At 61.3% G+C, this 21,742-nt stretch overlaps 2 protein-coding genes across 2 annotated transcripts; both read left to right on the top strand.

The window, feature by feature from the left end:
- Window positions 1–3,421: 3,421 nt before the first annotated feature.
- LOC104067713 (phospholipid phosphatase 2) lies at window positions 3,422–10,542 on the top strand. Its single transcript, XM_054050032.1, has 6 exons — window positions 3,422–3,587; window positions 7,707–7,858; window positions 8,188–8,465; window positions 8,629–8,686; window positions 8,829–9,005; window positions 9,467–10,542. The coding sequence occupies exons 1-6, from the start codon at window positions 3,536–3,538 to the stop codon at window positions 9,602–9,604; spliced, it is 855 nt and encodes a 284-aa protein (XP_053906007.1). The 5' UTR covers window positions 3,422–3,535; the 3' UTR covers window positions 9,605–10,542.
- Window positions 10,543–16,517: 5,975 nt separating this feature from the next.
- Window positions 16,518–17,990, top strand: LOC128849298 (phospholipid phosphatase 2-like). Its single transcript, XM_054050573.1, has 3 exons — window positions 16,518–16,572; window positions 16,974–17,131; window positions 17,460–17,990. Exons 1-3 carry the CDS (start codon window positions 16,518–16,520, stop codon window positions 17,646–17,648), a joined length of 402 nt encoding a protein of 133 aa, XP_053906548.1. The 3' UTR covers window positions 17,649–17,990.
- The last annotated feature ends 3,752 nt before the right edge of the window (window positions 17,991–21,742 follow it).

Consider the following 21,742-nt stretch of genomic DNA (forward strand, 5'->3'; position numbering starts at 1 on the left):
GGGCCAGGAGGTGGTTCTTGGGGTTCCTCCTCCATTCCTGGCCCTGCCCACCTTCCCGTGCCTTGTACCAGCAATGCCAGCGCAAGCTGGGAGGAGGCCTGGCGTCCTTGGCCGAGTTTACCATCCTGACATTGTGGGTGGAGAGCAGGGAGGTGTTCATTGCTCCTACAGGTGCTCCAAATCCTCTGAAACTCTGGCAGCCTTTGGAAAGCCCGTGGCAGTGGGAGGCAGTGGCCCATCCACATCTCCCTGCTTTCAGCCAGAAATAACATCCTGGAGGTGAGAGAAACTGCGTTGGGTGTTTCCCTGAGAAGGCTCATTCCTCCACATCCTTTGAAATATCTTTTTTTTCGGTCCTGCGTGAGGTTTCCAGGGCTGTGAGATCAGCAGGACCAACACCCTGCTGCGCGTTCCTCATCCCAGCAGGCTGCGAGGGGGGGGATGTTCCTCTCTATTTCCAGGATACAGGAAGAAAGCAGTGACCTGGGGAGGGGGCTTGGCCATCCCCAGCAGCTCCTGCTCCGGCTCGTGGGAAGCTGCCATCCTGCTCTGGTGAAGGGATGGCCGCAGAGATGGGAACCAACCTCCAGCACTGGAGGAGAAGGTCCTGGTCCTCCCTGCAGAGTGGAGCTTCAGCAAAGTCCCCGGGATGGAGTCCCAGAGCTCACCCTGGGGCTGGGACAGGCATCCTGTGGGACCTCATGGAAAGGTGGTGTGAGAAAATCTAATGAGCAGGGCTCAAACACCATTAAGCCTCCCCAGGAACCCCTCAGGCAGCCGGAGCTCTGCCGCCAGCGCCCTGCGTGGCTCTGCCCTGCGCTGGCTGAGCAAAGAGCACGGGCTGAGCCGAGGGCTTGAGCTGCTTCCCAGCCCTGTGACATCCCTGAGCGCAGGGCTGAGCTCTGAGCAGCCAGGCTGGGCCCTTGCTGGGAGAGGCTCCCGTCACCCTGGCACCATCCAAGAGCGACGGCACCGCATGGGGCAAAGTCCTGCCCGTGGTGACCGCCCTGCGAGGCCAAGCTGTGCGGGCAGGGAGCTGTGCTGCACCCACAGCATGGGCCAGCACCACCACTGGGCTCTATCCTGTCTTTGCTGAGCTCCATGCTGCCGCATCCGTGCCCCTATGATGGTCCAGCCTGGAGCATTTCCATGCCAGCCACAATGGTCCAGCCCAGAGCACTTCCATGCCACAAAGGTGGCTCAACGCAGCCAAGGCTGGGAGCTGTGACGAGAAGAAGAGACTTACCAGCGGCAAGAGAGACTTTAGTACACCCTGCATCTCCTCCACAACATCACCTGGGCACCCCGAAGGTGCTGAACAACCTCCTCTCCTCCAGCATCCCCTCAGCAATCGGGAATTGCGACTTCTACCTCGGCTGCCAAGATTCAGGACGGTGCGGGACAAATCCTGCCCCAGCAGCAGGGAGGTTGCAGCAGGTTGGATTGGGTCATATCGGGTCGGATCAGAGTAGGGAAAAGCCACCAAGTGGTCCTGCCCCTCGCCTTAAATGCCAGGGCAGCCCGAGAGGGTTTCCAACTCTGCTGGCTTCCCACAAACAGCCTTGACATTCTCCACAGGCCACTCACCCTGCACTTAAATAAACCAGCCCAGTAGCTATCATTTGGGTGGTTTCTGTATTTATGTTTCCTTCCGTTCCTGACCAGGAGTCAGGCCTGGAGCAAAGAGCTGGGCTGTGGCTGTCCCCTCTCCGATCAGAACTCGCTGTGGCTCCCCATGTTTGAGTTTTGCTCCCATCCCTTCTCTGATCAGGACTCGCTGTGGGTCCCCATGCTCGACCCTTTGCTCCCATCCCTTCTCCCATCAGGACTCACTGTGGGTCCCCATGCTCGACCCTTTGCTCCCATCCCTTCTCCCATCAGGACTCGCTGTGGGTCCCCATGCTCGACCCTTTGCTCCCATCCCTTCTCCCATCAGGACTCGCTGTGGGTCCCCATGCTCGACCCTTTGCTCCCATCCCCGCTCCGAGGGCCACTGTCCCCACACATCCCCAACCCCGATGGCAGCTCTGGGACCCTGTGCTGCTCCCACTTTGTCTGAGGCTCGGGGAAAACCACCGCTCTGCGGTTAAATCACAGCTGAAAGCACACACTTGCCTTCCTGCGTGTTTAAATCCAACTGCTCTGCTCTCCGCTGGATCCAAAGGCTCCGGGAGGGGAACCTTCCTTCTCCCCAACAACAACCGGCATCGCAACGCATCAGCCCCGTATCTGCTCCGCATTAAATCGCTGCTGCAGACAGTGCATTTCTGGGCCAGTATTCTTCCATTCCCGTTTTTTTTTTCCCCCTCCTCTTTTTAGTTTCCCAGGAAAAGAAGCTCAAGGCTGGAGGGACACATGGCTCTCAGATGCAGCTTTGCTCCTTTTCCCTTTGCTGCCAGGAACGAGAGGGGAGAACAGAGCCGGGAGGGGGGACAGAAGGCAGCCGGGATGCTGGAGCGGATACTGGGGAACAGGCTCGGGGGGTCCAGACTGGAGGTCCCGTTGTCCACAGTGATGGGAGAAGAACGGGGGACACGGGGTGACCGGAGATGCTGGAGGGGAGACCGGGGATGCTGGAGGGGGGACCGGGGAAGGGGCTGGGGGCTCGGAGGGGACCGGGGAAGGGGCTGGGGGCTCGGAGGGGACTGGGGAAGGGGCTGGGGGCTCGGAGGGGACCCGGACTGGAGGGGACCTTTGCCCACAGCGACGAGAGGGGAGAACGAAGCGAAGGGACAGAGGACACCGGAGCCGGGGATGCTGGAGCGGAGACCGAGGAATCGGCTCAGGGGGTCCAGACTGGAGGAGACCCCTGCCCGCAGCGACGGGAGGGGTGAATGGAGCGGGGGAGGGGGACAGGGGGGACAGGGGAAGGGGCTGGAGGGGGGGGACCGGGACTGGAGGGGGACCGGGGAAGGGGATGGGGGCTCGGAGGGGACCGAGGAAGGGGATGGGGGCTCGGAGAGTCGGGACCGGAGGGGGACCGGGGAAGGGGGCTCGGAGGGGACCGGGACCGGAGGGGGTCCGGGGAAGGGGATGGGGGGCTCCGAGGGTCGGGACCGGAGGGAGTCCGGGGAAGGGGATGGGGGCTCGGAGGGGGACCGGGGAAGGGGATGGGGGCTCGGAAGGGTCGGGACCGGAGGGGGTCCGGGGAAGGGGATGGGGGCTCGGGGAGTCGGGACTGGAAGGGGTCCGGAGATGGGGGCTCGCAGGGGACCGGGACCGGAGGGGGTCCGGGGAAGGGGATGGGGGGCTCCGAGGGTCGGGACCGGAGGGGGTCCGGGGAAGGGGATAGGGGCTCGGAAGGGTCGGGACCGAAGGGGGACCGGGGAAGGGGATGGGGGCTCGGAGGGGACCGGGGAAGGGGATGGGGGCTCGGAGGGTCGGGACTGGAGGGGGCCCCGCCCCCGGCCCGGTCCCGCCCCGTCCCGCCCCGTCCCGTCCCGTCCGCCCGGACTTTACCTCCCCGGTGGGGCCCGCGCCGTTCTGGGCCATGTGAGCGGCGGCGCTGAGCCGCGGGGCCGCCACCGGCAGCGGGATGGAGCGCAGGAAGGTCTTCGTGGTGCTCGACGTGCTCTGCTTGGCCGTCGGTGAGGCTCGGGACCGCGTCCCCCCCCGCCCTTCTCCCTCCCGGTTCCCTCCGTGGGTCCCTCCCCGGTCTCGCCGTCTCCTCCCGGTTCCCTTCCCGGTCTCCTCCGTTCCTTTCCTGCCTTCCCATCCCGCTCCCTCTTCCTTCCTCCCCTCCCTACTCCGGTTCCCCTCCCTGTTTTCCCCCAGTTCTCCTCGGTTTCCCCCCCCGGTCCCTCCCGTTGGGGCTGTTGGGTCCTCCCTGCCCGGTTCCCCCCATCCCCTCCGATTCCTCTCGGTCCCCCCCGGTCGGGACTCCCCTCTGATCAGGTCTTTCCCGATTCCCCCCTCCCAGTTTCCTCCCAGTCCCTTCCAGTCCCCTCCCGGTTCCTCCCTATCCCTCCCTTTACCCACCCGCTCCCGTCGTCCCCCCCTCCAGGTTGGGCTGTTTCGAGGCTTGGGGCACCGGATCCCCCCTTCTGTCCCCCCCCGCCCTCTGTCCCCCCTCTGTCCCCCCCCTTCTCCCCATGTCCCCCCCTCTGTCCCCCCATGTCTCCCCCCCCTGTCCCCCCATCACCCCCTGTTTGGGCTGTTTCGAGGCTTGGGGCACCGGATCCCCCCTTCTGTCCCCCCCCGCCCTCTGTCCCCCCTCTGTCCCCCCCCTTCTCCCCATGTCCCCCCCTCTGTCCCCCCATGTCTCCCCCCTCTGTCCCCCCATCACCCCCTGTTTGGGCTGTTTTGAGGCTTGGGGCACCGGACCCCCCCCCCCCTCTGTCGTCCCACCCCCTCCGTCGTGTCCCCCCCTCTGTCCCCCTGTCCCCCCCATCGCCCCATGTTTGGGCTGTTTTGAGGCTTGGGGCACCGGATCCCCCCTGTGTCCCCCTGTACCCCCCTCTGTCCCCCCATCACCCCCTGGTCGGGCTGTTTCGAGGCTTGGGACACCGTGTCCCCCCCGTGTCCCCCCCATGTCCGTCCCCCCCCGTCCCCGTCCTCCTGTGTTCCCCTCCTCTGTCCCCCCGTGTCCCCCCCCCGCCCCCTTGTCCCCCCATCACCCCCCGGTTGGGCTGTTTCGAGGTTTGGGGCACCGGATCCCCCCCTGTGTCCCCCTGTGTCCCCCCCCGTCCCCCCATCACCCCCTGTTTGGGCTGTTTCGAGGCTTGGGGCACCGGATCCCCCTGTGTCCCCCTGTGTCCCCCCCCCCGTCCCCCCATCACCCCCTGTTTGGGCTGTTTCGAGGCTTGGGGCACCGGACCCCCCCCTCTGTCGTGTGTCTCCCACCCCCATGTCCCCCTGCCCCCCCCATCACCCCCCGGTCGGGCTGTTTCGAGGTTTGGGGCACCGGATCCCCGCCCCCCCCCCCCCCCGTCCACCCACTATTCCCCCTCCGTTCGGGCTATGCCGTTGATCGGGACCCCCGGTTCCCCTCTGCCCGGTGCCCCCCCCTTCCCCCCCATTTACCGCCGCTGCGGGACCGACCCCGGGACAGCCAAGGAGGGACCCTATAGGGTCCCCTATCCGGTAGGAACCCCCGGGGGATGGAGGGGGGGGGGGGTTGTTCAGCGGGACCGACACCGATCCCGAGCCCGGTGCTCTCCGGGGGTCCCATCGGAGCCCGTCCCGGGGGCTGCGCAGCCCCTGACCCCCCTTCCCCCCTCCCGGTGAGGGCAAACTCCGAGTCTAAAAGTGACGCCGAGAAGCACCTAATTAAGACGGACTAAAAATAAAGGCCCAGGTCGTAATTCCAGCCTGGAATTCCGGCTGGGAGTTGCTTTCTTGGGCTCGGGAGAGGCCGGTTCCTGTTTTGCTTTGGGTCCCTCTTCCCTCCTCTCCCGGGTCGGTGCCTTTTTATTTTTAGGGAAGGCTTTTTTGGAGCATGAAATTATCCCAAAAGAAGAAGCAAAACACCTCCCGGTTTCCCGGTTCTCCCTCCCTCTTCCCCCCTCCCCCGGTTGCCCGGTTTCGCCCCCCCCCCCCCCCCCCCCTATTCCCGGTTGCCCGGTTCCCCTCCCGATTTCTCCCATCCTCCCGGTTGCCCAATTTCTCACCACCTCTCCCGGTTGCCCGGTTTCCCCCCCCCCCACCTCTCCCGGTTGCCCCGTTCCCCTCCCCTCTCGATTTCCCCACCCTCGCGGTTTCCCCTTTCCCACTGGTTGCCCGGTTGCCCTCCCGGTTGCCCGGTCCCCCCCGTCCCCCCTCCCGGTTGCCCGGTTTCTTCCCCTCTCGATTTCCCCACACTAATGGTTTCCCCTTTTCCCCCCGCCCCCGGTTCCCCCCCCCCCTCCCGGTTTCCCCCCGTCCCTCCTCCCGGTTGCCCGGTTTCCCCCCGCCCCTCCTCCCGGTTTCCCGGTTGCCCGGTTTTCCCCCCCCCCTGCCGGTTGCCCGGTTTTCCCCCCCCCCTCCCGGTTGCCCGGTTTTCCCCCCCCCTCCCGGTTGCCCGGTTTCCCCCCTCCCCCTCCTCCCGGTTGCCCGGTTCCCCCCCCCCACTCCCGGTTGCCCGGTTCCCCCCCCCTACTCCCGGTTGCCCGGTTTTCCCCCCCCTCCTCCCGGTTGCCCGGTTTCCCCCCCCTTCCTCCCGGTTGCCCGGTTTCCCCCCCCTTCCTCCCGGTTGCCCGGTTTCCCCCCCCTTCCTCCCGGTTGCCCGGTTTCCCCCCCCTTCCTCCCGGTTGCCCGGTTTCCCCCCCCTCCTCCCGGTTGCCCGGTTCCCCCCCCCCCCACTCCCGGTTGCCCGGTTTCCCCCCCCCCCCCACTCCCGGTTGCCCGGTTCCCCCCCCCACTCCCGGTTGCCCGGTTTCCCCCCCCCCACTCCCGGTTGCCCGGTTCCTCCTCCCGGTTGCCCAGTTTCCCCCCCTCTCCCGGTTCCCCTCCCCTCTCCATTTCCCCACCCTCGTGGTTTCCCCTTTTCCCCCTGCCCCCGGTTGTCCGGTTTCTCTCCCCCCCCCCTCCCCTCCGGGTTGCCCGGTCCCCCCCACTCCCGGTTTCCCGGTTTCCCCCCCACGCCCGGTTATCCCCCATCCTGGTCCCCCCCCCTCCCGGTTGCCTGGTTCTTGGTCCACATTCCCGTTCCAGGAGGTGGAGGGAGAATCGGGGGGGGGGGGGGGCACAATTGGGGTTCGCTCTCATTTGGGGAGCACGGGAGGTGGCAGGACACCCCCCACACCCCCCCCTCCCGGTGCACCCTGGGGAGAAGGAGGAGGGTGCGGGCAGGGACAAAGGTGTTCCCGGAGAAGGAGAGGCGGAAAAACCACCGGGAAAGAGGAGCCCGGGGTTAAGGTGGATTGTGGGGTGAGGGGGGGGCTGTGCTTTCCTTGGAGGGGGGGTATCCCCCAAATCCTGCGGTGCCCTCAGCCCTCCCTTGGCTGCATTCCGAGTGGCTCCTTTGCTTGGTTTCCCCTTTCAGGGGATGATTTTGAGACCCCTCTCCCAAAAAAACCCTCTTTTGATCCCAGGAATGATTCCATCCAAGGCTGAGCTCTAAGATGCCCATGGCCAGGGTTGGGTCACGCTGGGTGGAAAATGCTCCTCACCTCCACCGATCCAGCGGCATCTCTCCGGAGCCCTACCAGGAGCTGGCGGAGAGGAGAGGCTTTTGACCGGAGCTTGGGTTGCAGGAGGGCGAGGGTGGGAAGCCAAACCTGGGCTGGGTCCTTCACGAGCATCTCTGGAATGCTTGGTCCCACCTGGACCCATCAGAGGAGATCATCTGGGGCTCATCCTTGTATAAAAGAGGTTTGCAAGATGCCCGTGCTTATTAATTATAATGAGCTTAGTCCTTCCTGGATGAAAGAACCTGGAGAGAGTGAGGAGAGGCCACCAGGTCAGCCCCAAACTCTTGTGACGGCACTTGGGGAGGAGCGGAGCAGCTCTGTGGGTGCCTGGTCGCGGCCGTCTGGTGTGGTATCTGGGCACCGCAGGCAGCAGCAAGCTCCGATAGGACCCTATCTGCGGCGGGGCCGGCAACGCTGGCGGGTGCGAGTCCTCCTGCCCTGGGTGCAGTTGGCTGGGGACTGTTGTCCCCAGAGGGGTGGCCCTCCCTAGAAGCGAGGAGCAGAGACCTGGGGGTGAGGGACAAGGAGAAGGTGCGGTTGCCTCCGTGGAGCCTGCAGGTGGATGTCTCCACTCCTTACCTTTTCTCTGCCTTGCAGCGTCCCTGCCCTTCGTCATCCTGACGTTGGTGAACTCGCCGTACAAGCGGGGCTTCTACTGCAATGATGACTCCATCCGCTACCCCTACAAGGCGGACACCATCACCCATGGCCTCATGGCTGGGGTCACCATCCCCTGCACTGTTGCCATTGTAAGGAAACACCATCCCCTATCCTTTGGGGCTGGGACATCTTGGAATACCGTATCCAGGCGCTGGGTTCCAGCTCAGCCCACCTCCAGACCCTGCAGGGCAACAGGACCCTCCGGTTGAGCCCTCCTGGAGGGTCAGGAGATCCCCTTTGGGTGGTGAGACCCACGTCCCATGGGGGTGGTTTCCTGCAGGGATGGAGAGAAACTCTCTGAGCTCCTATGGGAAATGTGTGCCAAGGTCTCCTTTGCCACGGAGTCAGAGCATCCTGTAGCCCTTGGGAGCTGCTTGGTGGCCCAAGACCCTCACCCCTTGCCCGTTGGTCCCTGCAGATCTCCACAGGGGAGGCGTACCTGGTCTACACAGAGCGCCTCTACTCCAAGTCGGAGTTCAACAACTACCTGGCCGCCCTCTACAAGGTGGTGGGGACGTTCCTCTTCGGAGGGGCCATCAGCCAGTCCCTGACTGACCTGGCTAAATACATGATTGGCCGTCTCCGGCCAAACTTCTTGGCCGTCTGCAATCCTGACTGGTCCAAAGTGAACTGCTCCATCTACGTGCAGCTGGAGAACGTCTGCCAGGGGGAGAGCAGGAATGTTACTGAGTCCAGGTGAGCTGTGGGGCCACCAGGGTACGTCTCTTCCACCCTTTGGGCTCCTATAAGCCCTGGCTGGGGGTCGATGCTCTCCTGCTGCAGAGCAGAGCCCGCAGAGAGGGTGGGGGGCTTGTGGGCGGTGAGGTGGGTTCACTCTTAAGGCCTTTTTGCCCCACAGACTGTCCTTCTATTCCGGACACTCCTCCTTTGGGATGTACTGCATGATGTTCCTGGCGGTAAGTGCTGTACCGTGCTATGGGAAGGTGATAAACCTACATGGGTCCTATCCTTCCGGGCAGAGGGGTGCCCTGAGCACCCCATCTTCAGTCCGGTTGGTGCCCCCTGCACTGGGTGATTGCTCCCCCATTGCCTGCCCAGCTCTACGTGCAAGCCCGGCTGGTTGGGAAGTGGGCTCGGCTGCTGCGCCCAACCATCCAGTTCTTCCTCATCGCCTTTGCCATCTTCGTGGGCTACACCCGCGTCTCCGACTACAAACACCACTGGAGCGACGTGCTGGCGGGGCTGCTCCAAGGGGCTCTCATTGCCGTCCTCATCGTGAGTGTCCATTCCCCTGGCCATGACCGTTCCCCTGGCCACGACCTGATGTTCTCATAGAATCACGAGGTTGGAAAGGACCCATTGGATCATAGAGTCCAACCATTCCTAATGCTCCCCAAACCATGTCCCTCAGCACTTCATCCACACGTTCCTTAAACACCTCCAGGGAAGGCGACTCGACCCCCTCCCTGGGCAGCTGTTCCAGTGCCCAATGACTCTTTCCATGAAGAATTTTTTTCTGATATCCAACCTGAACCTCCCCTGGTGGAGCTTCAGGCCATTCCCCCTTGTCCTGTCCCCTGTCCCTTGGGAGAAGAGCCCAGCTCCCTCCTCTCCAGCAGTTGTAGAGAGCAATAAGGTCTCCCCTCAGCCTCCTCCAGGCTAAACAACCCTCCTTTTGGTTGCTGCTCTTTTGGGGTCTCCAAACCCTTTTTTATCCTTCTGTTGGTCTTTTCCAGGTCCGCTACGTCTCCGACTTCTTTAAGGAGCGTCCCCCGCAGCAATGCAACGAGAAGGACCCGGAGCGTAAGCCCAGCCTGCCGCTCACCATGAGCGACCCTGACCGCAATCACTACAGCTACCGGGGCGCCCCGTGAGCCGTAACCACGCGTGCCGGACTGCAGACCTTTCCCTCGGCCACACTCCGCTCTTGGCACGGGGGACAGGGACGCTGGCTCCGTGGGAACCGTTGGCTCCCTGGCTCTGATGCCTCTCGCTGCCGCAGGTACCTGTGGGGCATCCCTACCCACCTCTGCTCCCGCAGCGCCGCTGGCTCCCGGTTCCCTGTGCTTTTGCTGGTTTTTGGGGGATCCCAGCATCCTTCCCGCGGGAAGGGGGAAATCCTTGCTCTCTTGTGCATGAGTCACGCTCCAAGGCTGCCGTCCCAGCCCTCCGTGTGACGGGAGGGAGGGGAAGGTGGCGCGTGGGGGTGGATTTATCGGGTTGGCGAACGGTGCCGAGCGAATTGGGAAGGCTGAAGCTGCCTGTGCTAAGTGTGTGTTATCCCTGTCAAATTATCCAGCCTTAGGAGCGCAAATCCTCCCAAGCACAGGGGGAGGAGGGCGGCTGCTGGGCTAGCAATATGGTTTTGGTAAGGATTAAAGCAATCCAGAGCTCTTCTCTCTTCCCTGATTGCCTTTAAAAGCAGCCCTGGCTGCCAGCAGCTGGTGGGAACCAAAGGTGCGCGGGTGCCGGCTTTTCCTCCGGCCGTGCTGGAAGCGAGGGCTTCTTGTACCCCGCGTGGCTTGGGGTGAAGAGGATGCTTTAGCCTTTGTCTCTCCTGTAGCTTCAGCTGATGCTTTAGGGGGCGCGAGGGGGGGGGAAAAGGGAGCAGCTTTCTGTGGTAAAGGGGAAATAAATGGGGATGCGGAGCTGGATGCGAGACTCCATCCTCCCTGGGAAGGTGGGGAAAGGGCCACGGAGCGGTGCCGTCGCTGACATGCGGCTGCCTCCAGTGCTGGAGCGCCGCGGGTCTCTTTTTAAACGACATTCATTTTCATTATGATGTGTTTTTATAAAAACGTGGTTTTTTTTTTAAATTAGATCATCCTTAAAGAATGTCTGTGTCGGGCTTGGTCTCTTACTCCATGGATGCTCCTGGCCTTGGAGTCGATGGGCTGAAATGTTTGGGGTTTCCTTTATCCAAGGGAAATAGGGTCTGAAGCATAAAATCATGGAATGGGTTGGGTTGGAAGGGACCTTAAAGCTCATCCAGTTCCAACCCTTAGTGCCATGGATGGAGGGGAAAGGGCTGCTGAACCCCGTCTCCCGGTTGGGTTGGGGAACCTGGACTTGACGAGGCCCTGATGGGACGGTGAGGGGCTGATGGGAGCAGGAGCGTCCGCGGGGAGGGAACCCTGGCAGGGATGGGGTTGGTTAGGCGCTCCTCACCCGCACTGCTGTGAAATATGGCCTTTGGGAGGGATGTTCTTTGGCCGGATGCCTCTTTGGGAGGGAGGAGAGCCACGGCCAGCGCAGGGCTCCGAGACCCATCCCGGATAGATCCTGTCCCAGCGCTGCCTTCGCCCTGACCCGAGGAGCCTCCCACGCTCTCCAGCGAGGGGGAAGGGAAAATAGGGAGAAGCTCTCGGAAAAAGTGACTGTTTGTGCCTGCAGCTCCCTTGGCTGCTCCGGCAGCTGGAGCTGAGGGAATGCAGAGCATCAAGGGAGCCTTGGCACAGCCAGCCTGGATCTCTCCTGCCGTGCGAAGGGCTGGAGTAGGGACAGGCAGCAGCCGTGGGTCCTGTGGGGCGGCGATGGGGGGCACTGGGAGGCAGCTCCCAGGAACACGCTCAAGGGCTGTGTTGCTCCACCTGCCCTGCTCAACTTCCAAGCTCCAAGTCAACGTGGAGACGTTCCAGCTCTGCTCATGGTCACTGGGATGGCAAAAGGTGGCCAGAGCTGCCTTTGTGGCACAGGGACCCCTGGAGTCCTGGCTGCTCCCCCCAGTTGGGCTCTACAGGGTACCAAGGGCTGGGGAACGGGGTCCAAGGGTATTTTTGGTCAGGACTTGTCTAGACCGGAGCAACCCACACTGCGTAAGCACATCAACACCACGCAGCAAGCCTGGGGCATGCAGGACGCCAGCTGTTCCCGGCCAGGTCAGACCAGGCGGTGCTGACCAAGGGTGGACAAGAGGCTCCGAAGGCTGATCTGACCCCAGCAGTGGCCATCGCATCACCCGTAGGGGTTGGGGTGACGTTGGTCACCCTTGGACCCCATCCCCGTGGAGGCATTCCAGCTCTGCTCATGGTCACTGGGATGGGTCCTTGGACCCCGTTCCCCAGCCCATGGTACCCTGTAGAACCCAACTGGGGGGAGCAGCCAGGACTCCAGGGGTCCCTGTGCCACAAAGGCAGCTCTGGCCACCTTCGGCCATCCCAGTGACCATGAGCAGAGCTGGAACACCTCCACGGGGATGGGGTCCAAGGGTGACCAACGTCACCCCAACCCCTATAGGTGATGCGATGGCCACCGCTGGGGTCAGATCAGCCTTCGGAGCCTCTTGTCCACCCTTGGTCAGCACCGCCTGGTCTGACCTGGCTGGGAACAGCTGGCATCCTGCATGCCCCGGGCTTGCTGCGTGGTGTTGATGTGCTTACGCAGTGTGGGTTGCTCCGGTCTAGACAAGTCCTGACCAAAAATACCTTCCCTGTGCGGAGGGAACTCCCTCGCCACACGCTGCTTTTCTGTTTTCCTTTGAGAGTTTTCTTCCCACAAGCCTTTCCCTGGTCCCCCAGCAGGGTCCTTGCCCCATCCCAACCCTCCAGGCTGGCTGTTTAATATCCCATGGTGGAAAACAAAGCTGGGAAGCGCCGAGGCTGTGTGTTTCTGGTGCAGGGTTTGCACACAAAGGTCTGTGAAGCAGCAGCAGCAGCAGCTTCTGGAGTGGAGGGCAGCAAGTTGAGAGCTTCGCTTGGTTTCCCTCTGGCTGGATTGTGTTGCCCAGCAGTTGCCCCGGTTCCCAGCATTGCCCTGACAGCTCCCTTGTGCAGCCAGGAACGTGCCTGCTCTTTTCCCTTGAGATCTGATTTCACCCCTTGGAACCATCTCTGGAAAAACCAGCTGGACCACAATGCTGCAGTGTGCGGCTCCGAAGGGCAGGGCAGGCTGGTGCGCGGCGGGGAGCTCTGCTGCTCCTTCTCCAGGCGGATAAAGCTGCCTGCCTGCCCCTTCCCAGCTGTGTCCTTCTGTGGGAAAGGAGCTGAGACCTGAGCAAATTCATGACACTCCAAGCCCTGAGTAACCTGCAGTTGCGTGGAGCTCCTGAGCTGCCTCTGGACATCCTTCCAGATCCTCTCGGGAAGGATGGAGAATGCTGGCAGGGAGCTGTGGGTCGATGCCTCGGCCCCATGGATACCAGCAGAGAGCACTGGGAAAAGCGGAACAGGTCCAGTTTCTGCTGCAAAGTCTGCAATCCTTCCTGCCTTCGCTAACCCTGTCACGGCTGAACGCTGTGGCGTCCTGCCAGCGCTGCCCTAGCTCCAGGCCAACCTCTCTAGGGCTGAGGAGGCTGAGAAGGCACCAGCGGGGGCTTTGTGGGGCTCGTGGCACTGCTGCTGCGGTGGAGGAGTGAGGTCTAGCGGGAGGGAAGCGCCCCCCCCCCCACCAGCTCGTGTGCCTCAGTTTCCCCACCCAAGGCGTGTGATTGGATTGAGCCCAGTGGGTCGTGGCTGGGGAGAGCCCTGTGCATCCTGCTTGGATCCAAGCAGCTTCTCTTGCATTCCGGCTTCAGGAAGGGTGAATTGTAGTCCCGGGCATTGTGACTCGGGGGGGTGGGTGAGCAAACTCCTGTGATTCAGGAGTCCTCAGGGATCCAGGTCTGGCTGTGCTGGGGCAGATTCAGCCGTGGGCTGAAGACGAGCAGCACCAGCCTGCGAGGCACGGCTGGGACCTGCTCTCCAAGAGCCATCCTGTTCCCTAGCGTCAGCAGCTCCACGCACCAAGCGCTCAGCCAAGACGCCTTCTTTCCAAAATAAGCTACTTCTGGCAGCGCTCAGCCGGGCTCTGGCTTCCAGCCTCTCTCCGGAGGGGGCCCTGGGCTGCCTTCCCCCAACCTGTGCCTCCTGGCTGCCTCCTGCCTTGCCACGCAGCATCCTCCCTCCCTTCTCCCTGGCATCTGGAATTCCTCCGGCCAATTTGCGGTGCGAACGGGCTCTGTCTGGGTTCGTTTTTGCCCTGGCCCCGTCCTCAGGTTTCTTCCTGCTCTTGGCTGCTTTCCCCAGCTGGTTGGGGCAAGAAGCAGGCGAAGGGGCTGAGCTTCCCGGTGCCCGCAGCACGCTTCCAGGAGCGGGCAAAGGCCTTGCCAGGAAGGATGTTACTCATCTCCCAAACATCCCCTTCCCTGGCTGGCAGCCACGGGAGGAGGCTGCCACCAGCTGAGCCTGCGGCTGGGAGGCCAAGGTGGCCCCTGCTTGAGGATGCACTGGGAAGGGGACCGATGTGTGGGCAACCAAGGTGGCTTCTGCTTGAGGATGCACTGGGAAGGGGGTGAATGTGTGGGCAACCAAGGTGGCTCCTGCTCAGGGATGAGCTGAGAAGGAGACCAATGTGTGGGCAACCAAGGTGGCTTCTGCTCAGGGATGTGCTGAGAAGAGGACCAATGTGTGGGCAACCAAGGTGGCTCCTGCTTGACGATGTGTTGAGAAGGGGACCAATGTGTGGGCAACTAAGGTGGCTCCTGCTCAGGGATGTGCTGAGAAGGAGACCAATGTGTGGGCAACTAAGGTGGCTTCTGCTCAGGGATGCGCTGGGAAGGGGACCAATGTGTGGGCAACCATGGTGGCTTCTGCTCAGGGATGCACTGGGAAGGCGACCAATGTGTGGGCAACCAAGGTGGCTCCTGCTTGAGGATGTGTTGAGAAGGAGACCAATGTGTGGGCAACCAAGGTGGCTCCTGCTCAGGGATGTGCTGGGAAGGCACTGATGCCTGCGTGGCTGAGGTGACCCCTGTTTGGGGATGTGCTGGGAATGATGTTGAGGTGACCCCTACTTGGGGATGCGCTGGGAAAGGGACCAATGCCTGAGTGGCTGAGGTGGCCCCTTGGTTTGGGAATGCACTGGGAAGGGGACTGATGTCTTGGCAGCTGCTCTGGGACGGATGGATGGATGGATGGATGGATGGATGGATGGATGGATGGATGGTTGGGTGGATTGGTGGATGAATGGATGCACTGGGAAGGGGACCAATGCCTGAGTGGACAAGGTGGCCCCTTCCTGGGATGATCTGGGAAGGGGACTGATTTCTGGGTGGCCGAGGTGGCCGCTGCTCTGGGATGCACTGGGCAGGGAGCGATGCCCGCGGATGGAGCGCATCGCCCCTCGCTGAGGATGCTCTCAGCCCCCAGCGCAGCCTGCGAGGAAGGGCAGGGGGAAGGCTGCCGACTCCCTCGGGGTTTCTCGGTGCGGCAAAGGCAAAGCCGGGTGCTCTGAGCCGGGATTCCGGCCGTACCGGGGCCGGTTGTGAGCCCCGGGGTGCCCCTCGCCGGCCCCGGGCGGGCGGCAGGGGGCAGCAGGAGCCCGAGCAGCGGCCCCCGCCCCACCCCGCACCGAGCCCGGCTGCTCCCTCCAGCCTTCGCTCTTCCTTTCCCTCCCTTCCCTTTTTTCCTTTCCCCCTTTTCCCTTCCCCCCTCTGCTTCCCCTCTCCTTTCCCTTTCCCTTTCCCTCTCCCTTTCCCTTTCTCCATTTACCCCTTTCCTGCTTTCTTCCCCTTTATCTGCTTTTTTCCCCCTTTCCCTTCCCCCCTTCTCCCCTTTCTCCTCTTTTTTCCCCTCTTTCTCCTCTTTCTTCTTCCCTTTCCCTCCTTTTTCCCCCCCTCTTCCCCCTCTATCCCACCCTTCCCCCCATACCCCTCCCTTCCTCCCCTTTCCCTCCTTATCCTCCCCTTCCCTCCCTTTCTCTCCCTTTTCCTCTCCTTCCTTCCCCTTCCCCCTTCTACCTTTTCCCCTTTCCCCCTTTCTCCCTTTCCCCCCTTCTCCCTTTCCCTCTTTCTCCTTTTCCCCCTTTCTCCCGTTCCCCCCCTATTCCTCTTTTGCCCCTTTTCCCTTTCCCCATTTTTCTCCTTTCACTCATTTTCCCCTCTTTCCCCTTTCCCTTTTTCATCTTTCCCTTTCCCCCTTTCCCTCTTTCCCCTTTTCCCCTTTTCCCTTTCCCCTTTTCCTCCTTTCTCCTTTTCCCTTTCCCTCCTTTCCCCTTTTCCTCCTTTCCCCTTTTCCTCCTTTCCCCTTTTCCTCCTTTCCCCTTTTTCTCCTTCCCCCTTTTCCCTTTCCCCTTTTCCTCCTTCCCCCTTTCTCCCTTTCTCCTTTCCCCCTTTCTCCCTTGCCCCCTTTCTCCCCTTTTCCCCCTATTCCTCTTTTGCCCCTTTTCCTCCTTTCCCCTTTTCCCTTTTCCTCCTTTCCCCTTTTCCCTTTTCCTCCTTTTCCCTTTTCCCTTTTCCTCCTTTTCCCTTTTCCCTTTCCCATTTTCCTCCTTTCCCCTTTTCCCTTTCCCATTTTCCTCCTTTCCCCTTTTCCCCCTTTCCCCCTTCCCCTCCCATCCCCTCCCCTCTGCCTCCCCCGACCTCCTTTAATCGCCGATTCCTATGAAACGTGCCCAGTGCCACTTTGGCTCCTTTGATCTCCGGGAGGAAGGGAAGGAGGGGTCTCCAGAAGAAATCAAATAGCCAAAAAAAAAAAAAAGAAAATAAAAAGGCAGAAAGGAGGAGGGGAAAGCGCTCCCACGGGAGGGTGGGAAACGATGCCTCTTTCTCATTAGAGCAGCCAGGCAAGAGCTGAGCCCACGCTGAGCCCCATCTCCCTGCGACGTGTGGGGTTCATCCTGCTCCGGGCTCTGGTGCATGGTTGGTTCTGGCTGGAGACGCCGGATTCGGGGTGGCCGGTACTGCCGGAGCCCACCTGCCATGGAACCCCAGCTCTGCTCCGGCATGGAGGAGCTGGCAGGAAAGCCTGGAGCAGCAGCCAGAGGGGACGAGCAGCAGTTTGTTTTCTGCTGCTTGCCAAGAACCATGCGGAGATGTGGTGCTGCCAGGGATGCGCTCTCCGGAAGCGCGAGGCGGCGAGCGCCAGCCGTGCTGCGGGATGGCTGGCTTGGCCCCACCAGCCCTGGCTTTTGCTCAGGGGAAGGCCTGATCTGCACAAAAAAAAGCAGATGAGGAGGGTATTCCTGGGCTCCTATCCTTCCCTGCTCCTCCTGTGGTGTTCCCACCAAACTGGAGGCCTCCAGGAGCAGGGTGCATGCCTGTGTTGGGATCCCACCACGGCAGGGATCGCCCCGCTGCCAGCCCGGCTCTGCCTCTTGGAGCTGCTGCAGGAAGGTTGGGCTCTGGACACAAAATTCCACCACCCCTCCCCAAAAGCCTTGGACCAAAGCTCAGCCCCTGCTTCAGCATCTTCTCACCCTCATCTGCCCCCTCCAACATTTGTCCCACGCCGCTCTCCCCGCTGAGGCAGATGGACCCCATGTGTTGAGGGCCATGGGAGGAGGATCATCCCTACCTGACGTTGGTGAACTCGCCGTACCAGCGGGGCTTCTACTGCAATGATGACTCCATCCGCTACCCCTACAAGGTGGACACCATCACCCATGGCCTCATGGCTGGGGTCACCATCCCCTGCACTGTTGCCATTGTAAGGAAACACCGTCCCCTATTCTTTGGGGCTGGGACATCTTGGAATACCGTATCCAGGCGCTGGGTTCCAGCTCAGCCCACCTCCAGACCCTGCAGGGCAACAGGACCCTCCGGTTGAGCCCTCCTGGAGGGTCAGGAGATCCCTTTGGGTGGTGAGACCCACGTCCCATGGGGGTGGTTTCCTGCAGGGATGGAGAGAAACTCTCTGAGCTCCTATGGGAAACGTGTGCCAAGGTCTCCTTTGCCACGGAGTCAGAGCATCCTGTAGCCCTTGGGAGCTGCTCGGTGGCCCAAGACCCTCACCCCTTGCCCGTTGGTCCCTGCAGATCTCCACAGGGGAGGCGTACCTGGTCTACACAGAGCGCCTCTACTCCAAGTCGGAGTTCAACAACTACCTGGCCGCCCTCTACAAGCCTTGTCCTCCTGCATCTCTTGCTCTGCATCCACATCTACAGCAGGTTTGGTCCTGCCAAACCTTAACCGAGCTGCCCACACCTCTCTCCTGCCAGCTCTAACTCTCGCCAGGACGGATGATGTGGGCAGCCAGAGGTGATGGATGGCACTGCCAAAGCTCCAGAACCTGGGATGGGACAGAGAGACCACCGCTGCCCACCTGGAAGCAGGTGAGGACAGGAGAGTGCAATGACAGGGCAGGAGGATCCACCAGCAGCTTTGTTTCCTCGCTTAGCAGTGCTGCCGAGCTCTGCCACCACCCTGCCCTCACGCTGGGGAAAGATATTGGTGGGGAGGACCTCAATGTCCCCCTGCGATAGTCCAGAGCCACCTTGAGAGCATCGTCTTCCCACAAGACACACGCCTGTCTCACACCGGAGGGTTCCCCAAGTACTGCATCTTCAGCAGCCGGGGGAGAGGGACTCTTGGGGGGCCACAAGGAGCTCCCCAAGAGTGAGGACACCAGGGTCCTGCCGAGGCCACTCTGTGGGGTCTCTGTTCTCCTTTGCTCCCTTCGCTTCCCATCCCATCCGTGTGGGGGTGATGCCGGGAAGCGATGGGGCAGAGGGGATGATGGGGTTCCCAGGCTACGGAGATGGGTGTCAAGGTCAGCTCTCAATGGCTTTTTTTTTTGTTATTAGTTTAGGCTTTGGGTTTCTTTTTTTTCCCCTTTTACAATCTCGCTGCCTTAACATGACCTTGGCCAAATTATTTCCCCTCCCTTTGAGATTTATGGCCCTCTTCCAGAAAGGATCTGTTCCATCTCCGAAAATAGACATCACACCGTTATTACATTTTAAAATATAATAAGGGTTGGGAGATCGCTCCTCTGCTGCTCTCCCTCCCCAGGCGTTTCCCCTCCACCGAGCACAAACCCCACGGGTCCTTGGTGCGGGAACGAGAGCGGGTGCAGCAAAGGTGGGAGCATCCTCAGCCTTTTCCAGCTTTAGAGGTGGGGTCTCCCTCCCTGGCTCCCACCTGGCAGAGCTGGAAGAAGAGGAATTCTCCGATCTGGGACTGATTCTGATCTGAGATTAGGTCTTATCAGGTTGACGTTCTGATTTCCCATCAGAAAACACCAGAGGACCAACAAGGGAAATGACCTGGGGGATGGTCCCTGGCTCTGCAAAGCCACCAGGAGCTGTTTCACAGTTGGAAAACCCTGCACACAGCCTGAGGAGACAGCATAGCCCATTGCTCCAGGGGCTTCCAAGCCCTCAAGGCACATCCAGGGTGGCCTTTGTACAGTCAAGCTCTGTTTCAGTAGGTTTGTTGAGGTTCTTCTTGTTGTTTCTGTCTACCGGAGCCTGGAGGTGAGTTGTGTCCCAGGGGGATGTTCCTTCACCGGGTACCACCAGTGGTGCCCCACAGCATGTTAGGAACTGGTGTGAGTAGCCACATGCTCTGGGGTGATAGGAACAGAAGTGAAAGTGGGTTCCAACCCAGGTCCCAAAGTCCCAGCACAGCCAGAGGTGATCTGGGATCATGGAATGACCTGGAGATGCAAAACGGCCGCAATATAAAGCAAATGTGAAAATCAGGTCAAACTTGGACATGTGAATTGCTGCTTTTTCTCTCTGTCACCCCATTTGTTTCCTGACCTGTGCGTGTGCACGGCTGGGTGGCTGTGGAGATGGCCAAGGGCAAGGTTCTGCTCCAGGGTCAGGGCAATCCCGACAACAAATCCAGGCTGGGTAGAGAATGGATTGGGAGCAGCCCTGGAGAGAAGGACTTGGGGTGCAGGGGGAGGAGAAGCTCGAAGCTCAATGTGAGCTCACAGCTCAGAAACCAACTGTGTCCTGGGCTGCATCCAGAGCAGCGTGGCCAGCAGGGAGGGAGGGGGTTCTGCCCCTCTGCTCTGCTCTGTGAGACCCACCTGGAGCCCTGTGTGCAGTTCTGGAGTCCTCAGCACAGGAAGGACACGGAGCTGTTGGAGCGAGTGCAGAGGAGGCCACGGAGATGATCCGAGGGCTGGAGAACCTCCTGTAGGAGGACAGGCTGAGAGAGTTGGGGTTGTGCAGCCTGGAGAGGAGAAGGCTGCAGGGAGACCTTAGAGCAGCTTCCAGGGCTGAAAGGGGCTCCAGGAAAGCTGGGGAGGGGCTCTGGATCAGGGAGTGCAGAGAGAGGATGAGGGGAATGGTTTTCAGCTGAAAGAGTGGAGATTGAGATGAGATCTTAGGAAGAAATGTTTTGCTGTGAGGGTGGGGAGGCCCTGGAACAGGTTGTCCAGAGCAGTGGTGGCTGCCCCATCCCTGGAGGGGTTCCAGGCCAGGTTGGATGGGGCTTGGAGCCCCTGATCCAGTGGGAGGTGTCCCTGCCCATGGCAGGGGATGGAACTGGATGGGCTTTGAGGTCCCTTCCAACTAAAGCATTCCCTAGTTCTACGTTTTGGGATGATTCTGTGGGATTTTTCCTCTCCTGTTTTAAACACAGAGCTTTGCCCTGTCCCCATGTCCCAGACAGTTGCCCAGGAAGGCTGTGCCAACTATGCTCAAGGGATTGAAGGGGTGCATTTAACAGCAAACTTTAACTCTGCAGGCAGGAATTTCCCCTGTGGATGTCCAGAGCCAACGTCTCCATGGACAAACCCCATCTGGAGAAAGGAAAAGGGGCTGGGGAAGTGTCTGGATTCGCTTTGCTTTCTGCTCCGAGGAGTTCACTTTGATCATCCCAGAAATCCTGTGAGCTCTGGTGTGAGGATGAGCCTGTCCCATGGGCTGGTGGGTTCTGAGAGAGGATGGAGCTGGGGTGGGGAGGAAAAGGGGCTGCTCATGGATTAAGGTTGGACAGGAGGGAAAAGCTGACCCCTCACAGCTGTTGCTCTTCACAGGTTTTATTGCCTGGATTGACCTCCAGGTAGCCCAAAACCTCCCACAATCAATCATCGCCCCAAAAGGAGGAAACCAGCAACAAACCCATGAGGAAAACCCAGTGGGATATGTGTCTTCCAGGCTGGGAATGGGAGCTCTGAGGAGCAGGATGGGCAAGCACTGGTGCTGCTCTGGGGCAAGTGGGCTGGCAGTGGGGCGGGGGGAGTCCCTTTCCCCAATATCAACCCTTAGTCGAGTTTTTTTTTTCCCAGGAAATCTGTTTTGCAATGGACCTGCTGGAGCAGCAACCCTGGGGAAAGCTGCCCGGTGGGATTTTGATGGCAGGGAGCTGGGGATGGGGTGCTGCAGGGTCCTGTACCCCACTATCTGCTCATGCTTGAGTTTTTCCAAGGTAAAGAGATCTCCCAGAGCAGCATCCCTGAGGAAAGCTGCCTCAAGGGGTGCGTGACAGCAGGGAGCTGGGAATGGGGTGCTGCAGGGTGAAGAGAGGGGTAACCAGGAGCTCCCCAGTATCCACTTATGCAGCAGTATTCCCAAGGAAATCTGCTCTGCAATGGACCTGCCGGAGCAGCATCCTTGGGGAAAAGTGTCTTGTGGGATTTTGATGGCAGGGAGCTGGGGATGGGGGGGGTTGTGCTGCAGGGTAAAAAGGGGGGGGGGATTCTAATGGGGCTCCCAGGGCCTGGGAGAGGGCAGGAGCCAAGACCCCTTCCCAGGCCAGCGCCTGGGGAGAGGGATGCTGCCTTTCCGCGCCATCCCACGGCTCAGGCAATTCTCGGTGAGCCTCGGGAGGAGGATTTCAGATTCCTTTTCTTTTCTTCATTAAAAGAAAAAAAAAAAAGAAAAAAAAGGGGGGGGGGTTGGAGGATGGGGGGTCGGGGAAGGGGGTAAGGACTGCGTGCTTCAGGGTTTGCTAGAAGAGAGCCCTTCGCTGCAATCCTCCCGACTCCATTTGGCAGAAGCAGAGGGGGTCCCCGCTGAGGGGCTGGGAAGGGGCCGTGCCCCTCTTCCTCCTCCTCCTCCTCCCGATGCCCCTCGGTGCCCCCGCACCTTATTCCCGCCCGGCACCGCAGGGGTTAACCGCCTCTCCTCCCACCCCACCCCCCGCCTCCTCCCTGGCCCCGTGTTTGATTGACAGCTCCGCCTGGGCTGACCAATGGGAAGGCAGCTCTGCGCGCCCCACGTGGGCTCGGGGCGCTCCCATTGGCTGCGGGCTGCGGCGATTGCCCGCACGGGCCCGGCCCCACGTGGAGCTGGCGCTGGCGCTCCTTCATTGATCGCGCTCCGCAGAGCGGCGGCCGCGGCGGGCGGGGCGGGGGCGGCTC

The sequence above is a fragment of the Cuculus canorus genome, chromosome 27 (genome assembly GCF_017976375.1).
Source record: "Cuculus canorus isolate bCucCan1 chromosome 27, bCucCan1.pri, whole genome shotgun sequence".
NCBI classification, from domain to species: Eukaryota; Metazoa; Chordata; class Aves; order Cuculiformes; family Cuculidae; genus Cuculus; species Cuculus canorus.